Source organism: Durio zibethinus, chromosome 17 (assembly GCF_047325235.1).
Source record: "Durio zibethinus cultivar Kanyao isolate XHJ-2024 chromosome 17, ASM4732523v1, whole genome shotgun sequence".
Classification (NCBI taxonomy): Eukaryota; Viridiplantae; Streptophyta; class Magnoliopsida; order Malvales; family Malvaceae; genus Durio; species Durio zibethinus.
Genome location: NC_143178.1, coordinates 24,457,026 through 24,472,653, shown reverse-complemented (window position 1 = coordinate 24,472,653; position 15,628 = coordinate 24,457,026). Strand labels below are relative to the sequence as shown.

General features: G+C 32.8%; 3 protein-coding genes across 5 annotated transcripts; 2 read left to right on the top strand and 1 right to left on the bottom strand.

Annotated features, from left to right (window-relative positions):
- Positions 1-2,321: 2,321 nt before the first annotated feature.
- LOC111275201 (uncharacterized) lies at positions 2,322-4,813 on the top strand. Of its 2 annotated transcripts, XM_089745846.1 has the most exons (2): positions 2,322-3,425; positions 4,088-4,813. In XM_089745846.1, the coding sequence occupies exons 1-2, from the start codon at positions 2,884-2,886 to the stop codon at positions 4,095-4,097; spliced, it is 552 nt and encodes a 183-aa protein (XP_089601972.1). In that variant the 5' UTR covers positions 2,322-2,883; the 3' UTR covers positions 4,098-4,813. The 2 variants fall into 2 exon arrangements, with proteins under 2 accessions (XP_089601972.1, XP_022716120.2); XM_022860385.2 differs by lacking the exon at positions 4,088-4,813 and having other exon boundaries at positions 2,322-3,555.
- An 814-nt stretch (positions 4,814-5,627) lies between these two features.
- On the bottom strand, positions 5,628-11,048 carry LOC111285100 (DEK domain-containing chromatin associated protein). Its single transcript, XM_022874348.2, has 11 exons — positions 10,500-11,048; positions 10,380-10,413; positions 9,418-9,497; positions 9,292-9,351; positions 8,988-9,101; positions 8,821-8,901; positions 8,649-8,720; positions 6,620-7,124; positions 6,330-6,427; positions 6,211-6,241; positions 5,628-6,126 (listed from the first exon to the last, which is right to left on the bottom strand). The coding sequence occupies exons 1-11, from the start codon at positions 10,911-10,913 to the stop codon at positions 5,957-5,959; spliced, it is 1,659 nt and encodes a 552-aa protein (XP_022730083.2). The 5' UTR covers positions 10,914-11,048; the 3' UTR covers positions 5,628-5,956.
- A 1,157-nt stretch (positions 11,049-12,205) lies between these two features.
- LOC111285091 (large ribosomal subunit protein eL8y-like) lies at positions 12,206-14,435 on the top strand. Of its 2 annotated transcripts, XM_022874336.2 has the most exons (7): positions 12,206-12,287; positions 12,782-12,829; positions 12,922-13,123; positions 13,412-13,581; positions 13,688-13,816; positions 13,901-13,993; positions 14,077-14,435. In XM_022874336.2, the coding sequence occupies exons 1-7, from the start codon at positions 12,285-12,287 to the stop codon at positions 14,206-14,208; spliced, it is 777 nt and encodes a 258-aa protein (XP_022730071.1). In that variant the 5' UTR covers positions 12,206-12,284; the 3' UTR covers positions 14,209-14,435. The 2 variants fall into 2 exon arrangements, with proteins under 2 accessions (XP_022730071.1, XP_089602835.1); XM_089746709.1 differs by lacking the exon at positions 12,206-12,287 and having other exon boundaries at positions 12,776-12,829.
- The last annotated feature ends 1,193 nt before the right edge of the window (positions 14,436-15,628 follow it).

The following is a 15,628-nucleotide window of genomic DNA, read 5'->3' as shown; positions in this document are numbered from 1 at the left end:
GCTAAAGCTATTTCTTTGGCTTCATTATTCCAAGTGAAATTAAAATATTGAAATTGTATTTAATTAGAATTTACTTAAAAAAAACCAGTGGATTATACATTAATCTTGCCCAATAATTTGATTTTTTAATATATAAATGAACCATAATTTAAGAATAGAAAAACAAATTATAAATATTAAAATTTGAATTAAATTTCAAGTTCAATTTTATATCTTATTTAATTTATAAAGAAATAATGATTTCTATTATATTGTCATTGTTAATTACCATTGGCCTTCTTTGTCATATGACATTTAAGATATTATTTTCATTTTTTTTGTTACAAAAATTCAAAGCAGATAAATTATTCCAATTCAAACATCAAGACATAACTATAGACATAAATGTAAAGTTCGCTTATTCATTTTATGAAAAAAAATTATATGTCAAAATCGATATTCAAATTTAAAATCTTTATTAATTCATATAATATGAATAAATTTATTATTTAAATTTTAATATTTGTATTTTTTTTTTTACTCTTTATAAAAAACACCAATTTGTGTGTAAAGTTGAAAAAAAATATTTTTTGTTAGCAAGGCTTAAACTTGCAGGGATAATGATTAGGAACTTGGTGGTGCTGTTATTGCCTTGAGGTGACATGGTACCTGCTCATATTTAAAGCCCTAGAAGAAATTTAACAATGGATATGGTGGTGGAGCCCCCTTGTTTGCCCACGAAAAGACTAAGATCAAGAAAAGAAAAGGTGATTTGAGGTGGAGCCGACGATTTATATATTATATAAAATATCAAAATTTATATTATATTTTATATAAAAATTATGTATTATAATTTATATCAATATAAAAATTTAAATATATTTTATTAAAATTTTAAACTATCATTTTTATATTATATTTTTGTATTATATTCGTGTGTGTTATTATAAAAAATGAGTAAATCAAAATTTTAAAAAAAATTTAAATTGATAGATTGTTAATATTTAATGTGAAAATTAATAATATGTAAAAAAAAATTATTCAAAATGTTGTTTATAATTAAAATTTAATCGATATTTATTTAATGATAAAAATTTTATCAATATTTTTATTAAAAATATTTATTTCATAAATATATAAAAATTTATGAAAATTTTTTTAAATTTTACATTATTAATCTATGTGATAAAAATTTTCATTTTATTAATTTTAATTTTTAATAAAAAAATTTCACGAATTTCACTTAATCTTTTCCTCCAATGTTCTTGCCTTATAAGGAAAACTAGACCATGGCTAGTGCAACAAGTCAAGTTGCAAACTCATTCATGTAAATCTTTGTGCAGCCAAAACCAATGCTTTTCCTATGGCTACCACCTTCAAATTCTTTGATTTTTCCTCCCTTCTGTCAACATATATACTTGGAAATTACTACAGGGTGAAGGTATAATCTGTAATTGGATTGGAATGAGAAATGAAATGGTAAAACTAGTTAAACCATCAAGTAAAAAACCCCCCAAGTTAAATTTGTGGGGTAAATTGAGTTTCGCATCCATGGTTTTTGGATATATTTGAAGAGCTGGTTCCAAGAAATTGAAATACGGATAAGTTTCAGTCAAATCGTTGATGCAAATTTTACTTTTAATTCAGATGACAATGACACCATTTTCAAAGAGCTATCCGGAGGAGGCCAGTAGTAAATAATAATGTTAACCAGACTTTGTCAAAAAGATTTAACAGAAAGAATCTGATTAAAAGCCCCATGCATGAAACCAGAAAGTTAGATCACAACAATCCACATCTGAAGGACAACATCATAATTGGGTGAAAAATCATATGTATCCAATATTTTTTTTGTCTTTGCCTTTTGGTCTCAAATGTACAACAGTACATATCAATTGGTACCTGGTTTAAGATGATGTAGAATTAGTCTTTACAAGCCTAAGATGTCATTATCCTAACAATTAACCTTTGCCCTGCATTATTAGATAAGCCTGATAAAACGTATTAAAGATATATATAATATAAAAATTATTTTATTAAATTTGTATAGACAAGCCAGATATGAAAAACATGCATTTTTTATTTTTTTTCAAATTAAATATAATTTTTATTAAAAATTTAAATTGTATTGCTTTTGAATTTTTTTTATCGTATCGTGTTTAAATTTGTCTGATCTAATTTTACTGTTACATACTTATTACATTCTTTCAGTCTCTTTCCGAACAGTCAACGGAGGAAAAAGGAGGGAAAAAAATTGGAAAAGGTAAAATGATAACCTACCTCCAATGTCCTCTCTCCGTGTGCTTAATGACAACACAATATATCCCTAATACCAACAAAAGGGCCAATCTCTCAACAGGTTTCAGTTTTGTCTTTCCCTAGACAAAGTTCCCAACACAAACCTTTCCTTATTTTTTTAAAAATTTCATTAGTTGTTTGATTATTTGTTTATCATATGTTTCAGTTAACGCTTGAATTAATTTGTTTTTGTTGTCTTGTTTGTCCAGTATGAGGTAGGGGCGTTGAAGATATATAAAAGTGGCCTCTCTTGTCATTCATATTCACCTTGTTTTAAACAAATGATATTCCAAAAATCTAGCAGCGTTTGTGCGTTGACAAGTGCAAATATTATTTGCAGGAGTAGTCTGTATATGGGGTTTGGGGCTATATAACAGAACTGGCTCTCCAAGGCTATAACTTTGTGATGATTATCCACTAAATAAAACTCCTTCCTTGAAGCATATCTCGTGCTGTCTTCTTCTATGCTCTTTCCTTCTTCTCTTTTTCTTTGCTTTATTTTGATTCTTGAGCTGCTAGCAGCTGGAAGGTTTTATCTAGGGAGAATCAAGACTTAATTTGTTTCAGGTTCAATCGGTGATCAATACAGGTACGTTCCTATTGTAAATGGATGTTGTAGAGTTGAAAAGGAAGAAAAACGGGCTTGTCAGGGCCTGGGAAAGATGGTGGTCGCTTCGACCTTGGGGCAAGAAACCATCAGGAACTTCTTGTGAAGCATTGAAAAAGAGCAAGTCATGGCACTGCTCACCAAAATCATCTTCCCTGGAAGAAGATAAAGGGAAAAAGAAGTGTGATCAGGTTGCTCCACAAGGATGCTTTTCTGTCTATGTTGGACCCCAAAGACAAAGATTCGTGATCAAGACCAAGTTCGCCAACCATCCATTGTTTAAGATGCTGCTAGAAGATGCTGAACTCGAATATGGGTACAGCAGTGAAGGTCCCCTTCTACTTCCTTGCGATGTTGATTTGTTCTACAAAGTTTTGGCAGAGATGGACAGTGGTGAAGAGATAAGCACTCCTGTTTGCAGCTTTGCCTACAGTCCATTAATCCTTTGCAGCCCTTCTCATCGCCAGATCAGTTCTAGTATCAATAAGGGCTATGGATCCTATAAACTCCTCACTCCATCGCGAATGTTTAAATTGAATAGGTATTAAGTTTAACCTTTTTTTTTCTTTTTTACAAAATTTCTCAATTTTTTTGTTCAAAAAGTAGGATTGAATTTGAGAAGATCATGTTCATACATCAATGTAATTGCAAGTTATGTATTGTTTTCATAATTTAATGCATATAGTAAACGGCTTATACTTCAAACCTACATAAAGTTTGCGTGGGAAGATGAAGATGAACATAAATATAATAATTTATTTAGAAGCTTTCCTTTTTAGAAGCTTTATTTATATATAGTAATTTGTTTTGTTTGATCTAGAAATAGCAAAATGCATTTCACTTGCTGATATTTAAATTTTAAATATGTTTTTTATATAAAAAAATTAATTACATGAATTAACTGAGTTAAGTTTAGATTGTTTATATAGCTTTAATATGTTTTAATTCCTGATTGCATTATAGGCAAAGGATAGTAAAATATCAAGGGGGAAATAAGATAAATCAAGTAGTAGAAAACAAGTAACATTTGACAGATGTTATTGTGGTTTTAAAAGAAAATCAAAGCAATTTCCTGTTCGAAAAAATATCAATGCAAGAACAAGGAAAATAAAAGAAAATAAAATCAAACGGAAGGAACCTTAGCTGATTAGGTTCCATGCATGGCATGATAAGCATTCCTTACTAGGATTTGTTTTTGTGCAGATGTCATTAGAGACAGATTTTTAGAACTTTGGGAGGAATATATAAATTACGTTGTGAATACAAAGAATTAATGGGCAAAACAGAAAGGACTGGAAAGTTGGGAGAGATCCTTTGTTTTTAATTTTTCATGGTTGTCTCTTTGACGTACCTTGCCAAAGGCAGAGCTTGGGCTTTACGCTTCTAGATAACACCTCTTGTCATTCTGACATGAGAGAAATCCACCCCGGTTTCAACCATTTAAGGAGAAGATGGCGCAATTCTGTCTGTGTGGTCAGCTGTCTACGGGTGAGCCCATTATCCACCAGCTTAATTAGATTGCTTCAGAAATCAGAACTTTTGTCCTTGTCGCTTGTAATTTCCACTTCAATATCTGCTGGGGTTAGAGCTTGGAAGTATTCATTATTAAGTGGTTTTTAATCTCATTAAATTTTGCATTAGAGAAGTTCTTCGTGAAATTTTCTCAAATTGAGTAATGGAAACCTGAAAACCCTTCAGGATTTTAGCTCACGACCAGAGCGTGATCAAGAAAAAATTTACTCCACGAACAGGATAATTATTCATGAATTCAGCATATTTCCAAGTACTTAATATAGATATGTACGCTTCACCTATTTCAAAATACTTTGGCATGAATTACACACAGGGATTCAGCTTTTGATATATGGCATAATGATAAAATTAATCTTCGAATTATGTAAAATATGCCATCTTGCCCTACTCTTTTATTAGCATCAATTAAGTTCTTGATCTTTTATTTTTCATTAAATTTGATGAAATAAAAAAAAAAAAAACTGATTACTATCGCCATGTGAGTGTGATGGTTCTTGAGCCTTTATTTTTCATTAAATTAATCAAATTTGGATTAATATTATGAATAACTCATAAATTATAATCAAATATTAATATGATATTTAAATTTTAAAATCTATAATGTAATGCTTAATATATAGATCTATCACTTGTGAGTGATAATTACGTTAACTTTCAACCTCCAATTGTGTTTTTCATTCCGTAAAATATAATTTTATTTATACCAATGTGTAAAAATTAAGCTATTTCTTGATTAGTTGAAAACCCCATTTAAACAAGTTTCAGCAATCTTATAACAAGCGTCCATAATGTGAAACAAGAGAGGAGAGAGCGACAACTTTTTGGGGTTTCTTTTTTCTTCTTTCAAAAGTAATGGACTGACGAGAGGGAAGGGTTGAAGAATTGTTCAAACAGTTGGATGTTTGGAAACGGCCATAATTTCGTTTTTAATGAATAGCTTTCTTATTCGCTTACTTTTTATAAGGAGTACATGGCTGATACAAGCAATATAGACGCCCATTTGACTAACAATTATGCCACAAACACATAAACAAATTATATGACTCAGAACTCGGAAACTAGCAGATCGGGGGTTATTTTTGTTCTTGAATTTAATACTGCTGACATAAAGCCTCAAAAATGAAGCATCAACGCTTAGATGTTCTTGGAATTGCTTATGCTACCACCGGGTTGGTACTTTGATTAAAACAAATTTGACTCGTTCACCACATTTACTACAAGAAAAGCATTCACTGGTCAAGTATAACTAAAATGTTAAATACAAGTTGAACAATTTCAATGAAAAAGACAAAAGGACATTACTAAAATGGGAGAGAAACCCAGTAAAAAAAAAAAAAAAAACCTAAAAGAATGTAGATTGAGGCCAGACCAATAATAAGATACTACTCATATGGTACAATCCCAGCTATTGAACATCTAAAATGACTACTCTAATTTATAATTGTACGATAATTGAAAATGGAATCCTAGGAGGGAGATAAATTACCGATGACTGCACATGTCTCACATGTTTTATATGGTCATAATTTCTCAAGTGAACTAAGCATCATCATCCTCATCCCCATCTTTATCAGCACCACCGCCTGTATCAGTATTCTCCTGACTTTCCTCTCCTTCCTCATCCTCGTCAGACATGTTGTTTATCACATCTGTAATAATATCCTTCACCTCAGCTTTTCTGTGCATCAAATCCAGATCAAAGTGCGTGCCTGAGATGATCCAAATCTTACAATTAGTCAAGTCTCAACATCAACATTGTAACTTAAATACTTTAAGGCTCAAGGTAAACATACCCAGTTGCCGAAGAATATCAGATAATGTAGCCTGCATCACAAACAGAAGAAAATTATAGCACAACAATCTTGATTTTAATCACTTCCATCACCAAAACACAGATAAAGATACTACTTACGGTGTTGAAGTCCACTTCTTTTAGAATATCTACCACTACATCATGAATCTCTTCCCTGCTAGGCTCTCCTTTAGGCTTCTTGCCACTTTTGCCTTTACCTGTCACGGCATAAACTCAAAGGGATTAGAATAAAAAAATCAATAAATACAACACCACTTAAATACCCCTAGCCCAGAAGTTTCCATTTTTATAATATCACACATAAACACATCCAAATTTAGTAAAACCTTGTGAACACAAGCTAGAGTAAACATGCACAACATTTCAATGGTATAGCTAGAGAAATCTACCTTGAGTTTTGGCAGAAACCTTTGCTGGCGACTTGTTTGTTTGTTGCTTCTTGCCTGCAACCTTATCTTTGGCAGAAAAACTGCCATCCTTTGAGCTTTCCTTTCCAGTCTTCCGCTTTTTTGATGCAGAACCCTTCGATTTAGAGACAGAAATCCCATCAATATCACTAGCATCTTGTTTTGAAGTTGATCCTGAAGATTTTCTGCTAGATTTTGCAGGGGTAAGCTTCTTCCCAGACGTAGACTTATCCTTGCTTTTTGACTCCAGACTCTCTGTTGTAATCTTTTTTGGAGTACTTCTTTTGCTTGACTGCTTGGGTTCATCTTCTTCCTCTGATTTAGTCTCTTCATCATCACTCTCCTTTTTTGGTGAAGTGTCAGCATCATCTTCATGAGAATCATCTTTTGTAACAGGGGATTCAACTTTATCATCATCTTCACCTTCTTCCGCAGCTTTGGATGAATGCTTATGCTTTTCCCCACCTTGGGGTGTTCTTTGTCGCTTCTTTATAGCAAATTGGAAAGAAAATAACAAGCATCAAGCACTCTCAGCCACCAAAAATACTGTAAAGGTTAAAAATAGGACAGAGACAAGCAAACAGATACACATGACAGAAAAGTTATCATTCTCAAGCAGCAATTGCCAACTAGATTTCTTAGCACATCCTTATTTGAGATTTTAGACAGAAAATATGTGAAACTGCAATCCAAGCTACACTCAATAAAAAACATGTATAAATTTTGGTTTCTCCAAAAAAGAAACAAAGGAGGTCAAAATCTACCAAATTAAGAATTTATTAAAACTACCTAAAATAAAAATAATGGTTGGGAACTTTGGATACTGGAAAAAAATTTCTGTGATGATCAGTTTTCCTAAAGTACCCATGTTAGACACATTTTCAACATCTATGGACATAACCACATAGGTATGATGTCTTCACCCTCCAAACAAAAGAAAAAACTGAGCAAGCTTGTGTATGACACTTACAAGCGCCAACACTCATTCTCAAGTGCAAAATGACTCTAATTCATATCAAAGTGAAATTCTCACAATGAACCATGGGAAAGACGATAATGAACACAGAATAATGCTAATTCAGGAAACAAAAAAGATGCAGGGAAACTAACAATTAAAAACCGCAGTTAATGCTTGCAGGTTACCCCAATAAACAAATAGGAACTACAATCCATTTAAGATAATTCATGAATCACCCAGTGAAACATACTTTATACTGAATCAACAAATATTCAAGGGAAAAAATACTTAAACTTGCAAATAAACCACCAAAAATATTTCTAAACTGAATAAAAAGGAGTTTGGAAGGACCAATATGGAATGGGCACAGAACCTCACAAACAAGTTGACAAACTTCATGAACAAATTACAGAAAAAAAAAATTCTCCATGACTGGACAAAAAACAATAAGTGTACATGTATATGCAACAAGCATCACTAGATTCACTACTGTATTAACAATACAAAACGACGAAATTTTAAAAAATAGAAACAATACATGCATAGCAGCCACTAAGTAGGGAAATGGTAAACTAGATTAAATAGGGATGCAAGTTCAAGTCTTCAGAGCGCCAACTTTGATCAGCCAAAATTAATTAATGACCCTCACAAAATATTGACAAATTGACAATTCTAAAGAACCTTATTAACTTTAATGATAGCATTAACAAATGATCAGTTTGATGATATCACATTAGACCAGCATATTCTATAAAGAACCTTATAAATAAGAACAGAACTTTAGCACCCAAGCATAAATAATTTGTTCTCACGGTTAACGAACACCAAAAATTAACCACATCACACTTATCATAAGAATTTAAACTCGGCACCGAAGAGGGGGTAAAACTGATGCACAATGAAAGAAACATTTAAACAAAGATATGATGGGATCAATAAATTTAAAAATACAAAACATCAATACATGCAGAGACAAGCACTAGTCCACGATCATAGATGTATAAAGTTACAACAAAAAGAGATCAAAATGGAACACGACCAAACAATACAAACCTTGGCTGATGTATCTGATGCTTCCCCAGAGCCAATGTTTTTGCTTGGTGTAGCTTTACGCTTTTTACCCTTCTGAAACAAGATGAATAAATAATCTCATTCAGTTACAAACTGACAGTTAATCATGCCAAATACTCCACAACATGCAAAAGACTATGAAATAACATTGCACCTGTTCCTTGTCAGCAAGTAGAATATCAGTTGTAGCATGGGGGGATTCCAGAAATTCCAACAATTTGGCAGAGACTTCCTCCTGAAAAAAGAGAAAAGAGTTATTCCCAAATAAGCAAGAAAAATTACAACATAAACAATGGTACACTTTATATATTTCTTACTGACCTTTCTAACAGTGGCCCTTGTTATTGGAATATTCAGCAAATCACAGAAGTCAACCAATTTCTCTTTAACACATTTGTCAATTTTTTCCTTTACTTTTGCCTTTTGTCTTTCCAGCTGAAAAGATTAAAAAAAGGGCATTAAGAAGGTTTCACTTAATGAATAACAGCTTATACACAAAGTCAAGCATATGCAATGTACCCTCAGATTAAACCTAATGTTACTACATGCAAAACACGAACCATGCAGGTAGACAACAGGAAAAAAAAATGAATAAAACCAACATTCATAAGGTCAGGGTAAATACCTCATTCTCAACCCAAACATAGCCTGAAAATCGGCCGATGTTTCTCTTCAAACTGTGAGGCTGTAAAAGTAAAAAATACAATTAGTACAAAAAAACCATCATGGAACAAAAAGACAACTTGATTACCTTTGCCTTCTTTCCAAAGAGTATCATATGAAGCATCAGCAGGTTGTCATCAGGTTTTCTCTTAGACAACTTGAAAGCCACTGAAACAGTTTGCAATATCAGAGAAAAAATAGGCTAGACTCTGTGGAACAATAAAGCTGAATAAACAAAAACAAGGTTATTTCAAAAATGTCATCACAACAACAGGATTAGAATCTTTCTGTCATTCAAGACAATCTTGAGAGTCAAATATTAGATGAAAACTGCAAGAGGCAAAGCGGTAAGGACTAAATATTGATAGTGGTCAAATACTACCATAACATCTAGTAACTTCACAAGCAATTCAAGCACAAAAAGCTCCTACTAAGCAAAGCAATCCATAATGAAACTATTGGCACGAACTCCTGATACCCAGAAAACAAGAACATAGAAAGCAAGAGGAGAAAATAATAGCAAATATTATCAGCAAGTATTGAATAAGCTATCATAGCGGTTCAAAAGGTTTCACATCCAGGCCTATTTTACAAAATTTCAAACTTCTTATAGTTTAACCTAAGGAGCCCTTCATTTCAACCACTTTTTATAATACTTATTCATGCTTAAGGAGGAAAAAAATGGCCAAAGTGCACATAGAAACAGTGTAACCTCAGTTTTAATACTGGTTTGAATGCTATTACTCACATCTTCATCGACAGGCTTTATAGAGAATGATTTTTGAGCTTGCTCAAATGTGAATCCAATGTATAACTAATAACAGAGTCTCAGATAGTTTATTGCATTCAACAATACGTACGCGCCCCAGATAGTGTTAAGAAGTACTAAATTTAACAGTCCCAAGTTGCACCAAAATTCATCAGCTTGACTATATCACATTACAGTTACCCAGAATTAAAGAATAGAAGCACCATCAAATCCCATGAAATTCAAAGAAACATATAGTAGTACCTTAATAAAAACATTAAAGAAAGAGAAAATGCACATACCATTTGGAATATCTTTAAGCTGTGTGCCGCGACCCTTAAAGAAAGGCAAACCCAAAAAATTCACAAGAAAAGAAAGAAGAATGGAGAAAACAGTAATCAAATTCTGAATCAAAACAGTACCTTTTCAATTGATAAAGGTTTGGCAGAGGAAGACCTGACAACGGAAGTAATCGAGTACCTTTCGACGACTCTCCTTTCCCTTGTAGGCCTGTCACTACTCGGCGTCACAGGCTCCTTCTTCTCAGCCGAATCTCGACTCGGTGTCTTGGACTCAGTTGGCCCTTTCCTGGAGCTTCGCTTTCGACTAATACCTTTGGCCTTTTCGGCCCCTTCCTCTTCGTTCTCTTCCTCCTCCTTAGTCTCCTCAGCTTTCTCTCCTTCCTCTTGCTCTTTCTCTTCAACTTCCTTCTTTTCCTCACTTTCTCGAGCAACTTCTTTCTCGGAAACCTCCTTATTTTCCTCCTCTTTAGCGTTAACAGGAGCAGCGTCCTCCTCCTCGTCCGGCTTTTTCTCGTCTAGGGTTTCCGCCGCCATGAAAAACACCAATCAAACAGCAAAAATCTTGTTTATCCCCTAAAATTGAAAGAAACCCTAATAAAGATCAAGAGTGAAAGTTGCTCTGCTCTGGTCACTGGTCCAGTGAAATGAAAAACAAGTCTTCAGTGTTTCGACTTTTTTTGGTTTGGATTCGGGGAAATTAGGGAAGGGGCAAATTTGAGATAAAAATTTTCGATCGGGCGCGAGGGAGATGTGAAGAAAGTAGGAACGAGCGGGCAACCAATTTAATAATTAAATGAATAAATTATAATATATCTAATAAAATTCGTTGATATTTAATAAATATTTTTAAACAAATAACATATTTATTTATTTATTAAATAATTATAAATAATATTTAATAAATTTTAATTTAACAAACATAAGAAAAAAATATAACAAAATTCATTCCAATCATTTTGATTATTTATGAGTGATAATTATTTAAATCAGATTGAATTAATTTGATTTTTTTAAATAATTTATAATATTATAAATTTTTAAAATTTTATTTGAATCTCAATTGATTTTTTTAAAATTTATTTGAGTAAAATCAAATTTGCTCAATTTAATTCGATTCATTAATTTTTAAATTAAAATTTTTTTTTATTTTTATATATTATTTTAATAAAAATTTTAAAATATGTAAATATATTTATTTATAAAATAATTATTTTTATTTTATAAAAAAATTAAAATATATTAAAAAAATTAATAAAAATATATAATTTAATTTAATTTTTTTTATTTTTCATATTTCAATATAAAATTCACCAAAACTTAATATATATATAGATTTAATAAATTTGATTCAAATTAAATAATTAAATTAAATTTAAATCAAATCAATACTACAATTTCGAATGACTTTTTGAAAATTTTTTTCTCCCCTCTACAATTATTCCCTTAAAGATATTTGTATAGCGGTAAAAACAGTTTTTACAGCGGGTAAAAGGAAAAGCTTTAAATTTGACTGCAAGTTGGGTCAGGTTTCTGAAGCTTGGTTGGGAATGGACTGCAAATTCCGGAAATGACTTGAATGAATAAATAATTTTTTTTTCTAGTCCAACCCTTTCCAATTCACATTGAGTTTGACCCACCAAATTATAAGAGGGCAAATCACTAATGCATTGAGAAACTATTGGGTCGGGCCCACCGGCTTTCATGTCTCAGAACCCATTTATATTTGCGACATGTCGAAAGGTCCGACAAACCCATAACCTTTGACCACTGGCCCAATCCTGGGTCTTGTTCTTTATAAACTCTAATTGTATCGATTCTGCTTCTTCGTTTTCTTTGTAGGGTTTTCCCCAGCCGTTTTCATTTAACCACAAAAAGCTTGGGAAAAGCTTTACGAGGGTGCAAAAAATGGTAAATCCCAGAATCCCATTTCAGTTATTCTTCTTCTCTTTTGGTGTATAGCGTTAGCTCTTTCATTTTCTTTTTGTTTTTGCTTTAGATTCAGTTCACCGAACGTTTAGATTAAATACTGTATGGAATTTGGAATGCTTGGTTTGGTTGATATTTGTTAATTTCTAGGAAAGATGATCATTTATCAGACATGAACTCTATGGCAACTATTGTTATAATGTAGTGAACAGTGATTATGTTGGAAGATTAACATAAGTCTAAGTTTAGCTAAAGGAACTATGGTTTGTCTTGGTCAATAATATTGAAGAAGCTTTGGGACTATAGGACCTTTGGAGGAAATTGTCCTGGTTCATATGAATTATTGAAAAGTGACAAAAGGATTTGTGAGTGGCTCTGGTGATATAAGTTTAATGGTTTGAACGTAGTTATGAATTGATGTACTTGTTTAAACGGGTTCATCAATGTGTTTTTATTTAATTTGTTGTTAAATGCAGGCCCCAAAGAGAGGTGGAAAGGTAGCTGTGCCAGCCAAGAAGAAACAAGTAATTTTCATTACTTTCTCAATCACATGAACCCCTCAAATAACTTTATTTTGGTCTCACTATTTGTTCAATCTTTTCATTTTGGGTATTAGGAGAAGGTTGTTAATCCATTGTTTGAGAAGCGTCCAAGACAGTTTGGTATTGGAGGGGCTCTACCTCCAAAGAAGGATCTGCATCGTTTTGTGAAGTGGCCTAAGGTTGTTCGCATTCAAAGGAAAAAGAGAATCCTTAAGCAGAGGTTGAAGGTCCCACCAGCATTGAACCAATTTACCAAGACTCTTGATAAGAATCTTGGTATGCTATAAAATCTTCACTTGTTTCTTTTTGTATATTACATTCACAAATTTTAGTTTGAGTGAATTATGGATTTCTCCATAGTTATTTTCTCTATCCTTTGATTAGTTTTAGTTTTTTTAGGTTAAACATTTTTTTGGGAGAGAGAATGATTCTATCGGAGCTCCCTTTTTCCATTTGTTCTTGTTAATCATTGACTTGTCATAGGTGTTTGTAGTACGACTTGGGAATTGAATTTTTTTTAAATGAAGTATGATTACAACATGGTTATTTAATGTCCTATTGTAGCAACAAGTCTCTTCAAGTTACTTCTCAAGTACAGGCCAGAGGACAGGGCAGCTAAGAAGGAACGTCTCCTGAAAAAGGCGCAGGCCGAGGCTGAAGGAAAAGCTACTGAGTCAAAGAAACCAATTGTTGTGAAATATGGTCTTAACCATGTTACCTACCTTATTGAGCAGGTTGCCTTCTAGTTTCTTCATATTCAGCTGTTTAGCTGGTGTGGTATGCATTCTGTTTATTGCAAAGTGCTTAAAAAATAATAATTTTTTTTACTATGTTTGGCAGAACAAGGCACAATTGGTTGTTATCGCTCATGATGTGGATCCCATAGAGTTGGTAGTGTGGCTTCCTGCTTTATGCAGAAAGATGGAGGTGCCTTACTGCATTGTCAAGGGGAAATCACGTTTGGGATCGGTAGTTGTCTCTTGGATTTGTCTGCTTTTCTGCAATTATACAGTTAAGCAAGTAGGTTACTTATTTGTGTTTATACCACTGCAGATCGTCCACAAGAAAACTGCTGCTGTCTTGTGCTTGACCACAGTTAAGAACGAGGATAAGTTGGAGTTCAGCAAAATCCTCGAGGCCATCAAGGTAAGATTACACCCTGCAATATTTTCTAATTAATTTCTGTTCAAGTTGAATATCATATGATTAACTTTTAACTTATGTCACAGGCGAACTTCAATGACAAGTATGATGAGTACAGGAAGAAGTGGGGAGGTGGTATCATGGGCTCCAAGTCACAGGCCAGAACCAAGGCAAAGGAGAAGCTTCTTGCAAAGGAAGCTGCACAGAGGATGACTTAGGAATACCATTGTTTCCTCCCAGAGGCACCTATAGTTGTGGGTTTTTTGTTTTATTTTCTTGTTTGATTAAGTGTTCCTGTGAAATCAGCTGCAGTCAACTTTCAACTCGTGTTACTCTTTTCTTTTATAGTTGAACTTTGAAAATACCTAGTAGCTGCTGCTTGTGGTGAAGTTTTGTGTCTCTAATGGATTATCAATTATGAGGTTTATTTTATTATCATTTACATTACATACGTCGTGTGATTGCCTGGATAATAATTTGTTCATTTTAGTTATTATTCTCTTATGGACATTAATTTTGTTTTATGTGCGCCTATCATTGGAAGATGTGTTTTATGACTGAATCCTCTAGCTCCTTATTGGACTCTTAGCAAAATATTTTCTTGTTTGGTATTAATAATCTATATTTTTGCTGTCTAAGGCCTGTAAACACCAAATAAGCTGTGAGATTCAGATTGAGTTGTTCTTCCCTGGGTAGTCAATGCATCGTTTGTTCATATATGCTGCTCACCTCTCTTATTTGTGGAGTAAGACTACGATAAAAGATTTTATATTGAACTTTCTCGTTTGCAAGCATGAGCACCCAAAAAAGTTGGATGTGGCTCATGGGGCATGCCTCTTACGTAAGATAATTTCAAATATGATGTAGACAATCAAAATAATATGGTATATGAATTTGATAAATATATATATGTGAATTTGATAAATAAAAATATATTTTATATTTGATATATACCGAATCTAACTTTTCCATCCTTAACTAAGAAAACCAGTTTTTCCAAACAATTTAAAGCTTCATACATCTTTTCGGTCTATAATTTTTGTCCAATAACGAAAAATCTTTTGCTTCCATCACATTTTGTCTATATGTACAACAAAATAAACAGGCAGATTGAATGTCATTTTGATTGACAATTGTTCTCACTGAATAATACCAGGCAAATCGTAGGGATTCACCGATGTTATTCCTTTTTAGATCTTCAGTTTTGGGTCCGTAATTTTTCACGTATTGTTTTTTTTTTTGGATGAAATAATCTCCAATTAAATGGTGACAAGGAAGAAATAATGGAAAGAACTTACATTTAATCTTTTTTCCACGAGGCTGTTTCTGATTTTTCTCTGTCTTCTCATTTACTTCCGTCAACCATGGTCACTGAAATCTTCAAGCATCAAATGTCATATTGAATAGTCTCCCAAATCATGCCAAAAAGACACCGATTGCTCTATGTAAACAGCAACCCTCCACTAAATTTCTTCAATCAATCTTTTGTTTTCACTTCCATTAGGCATGGCCATGGCATCTCCAAATGAGAACACAAACCGTGGCTACCCTTCTCCTGACAAGAACCTAGCAGGCCCTGGTCGACTTCTTCGACATGACAGAACCCTGAGGTTTGCTTTCAATGTGCCTCCCTGTTCT

Coding starts and splice junctions, on each gene's coding strand:
- LOC111275201 (XM_089745846.1), top strand. CDS start 2,884: ATGGATGTTGTAGAGTTGAAAAGGAAGAAAAACGGGCTTGTCAGGGCC.
- LOC111285100 (XM_022874348.2), bottom strand. CDS start 10,913: ATGGCGGCGGAAACCCTAGACGAGAAAAAGCCGGACGAGGAGGAGGAC. Junction 10,414..10,499: donor AACCTTTATCAATTGAAAAG/GTACTGTTTTGA, acceptor CCTTTCTTTAAG/GGTCGCGGCACACAGCTTAA. Junction 7,125..8,648: donor CATCAGATACATCAGCCAAG/GTTTGTATTGTT, acceptor TTTGCTATAAAG/AAGCGACAAAGAACACCCCA.
- LOC111285091 (XM_089746709.1), top strand. CDS start 12,776: ATGCAGGCCCCAAAGAGAGGTGGAAAGGTAGCTGTGCCAGCCAAGAAG. Junction 13,582..13,687: donor TTACCTACCTTATTGAGCAG/GTTGCCTTCTAG, acceptor TATGTTTGGCAG/AACAAGGCACAATTGGTTGT. Junction 13,994..14,076: donor AAATCCTCGAGGCCATCAAG/GTAAGATTACAC, acceptor CTTATGTCACAG/GCGAACTTCAATGACAAGTA.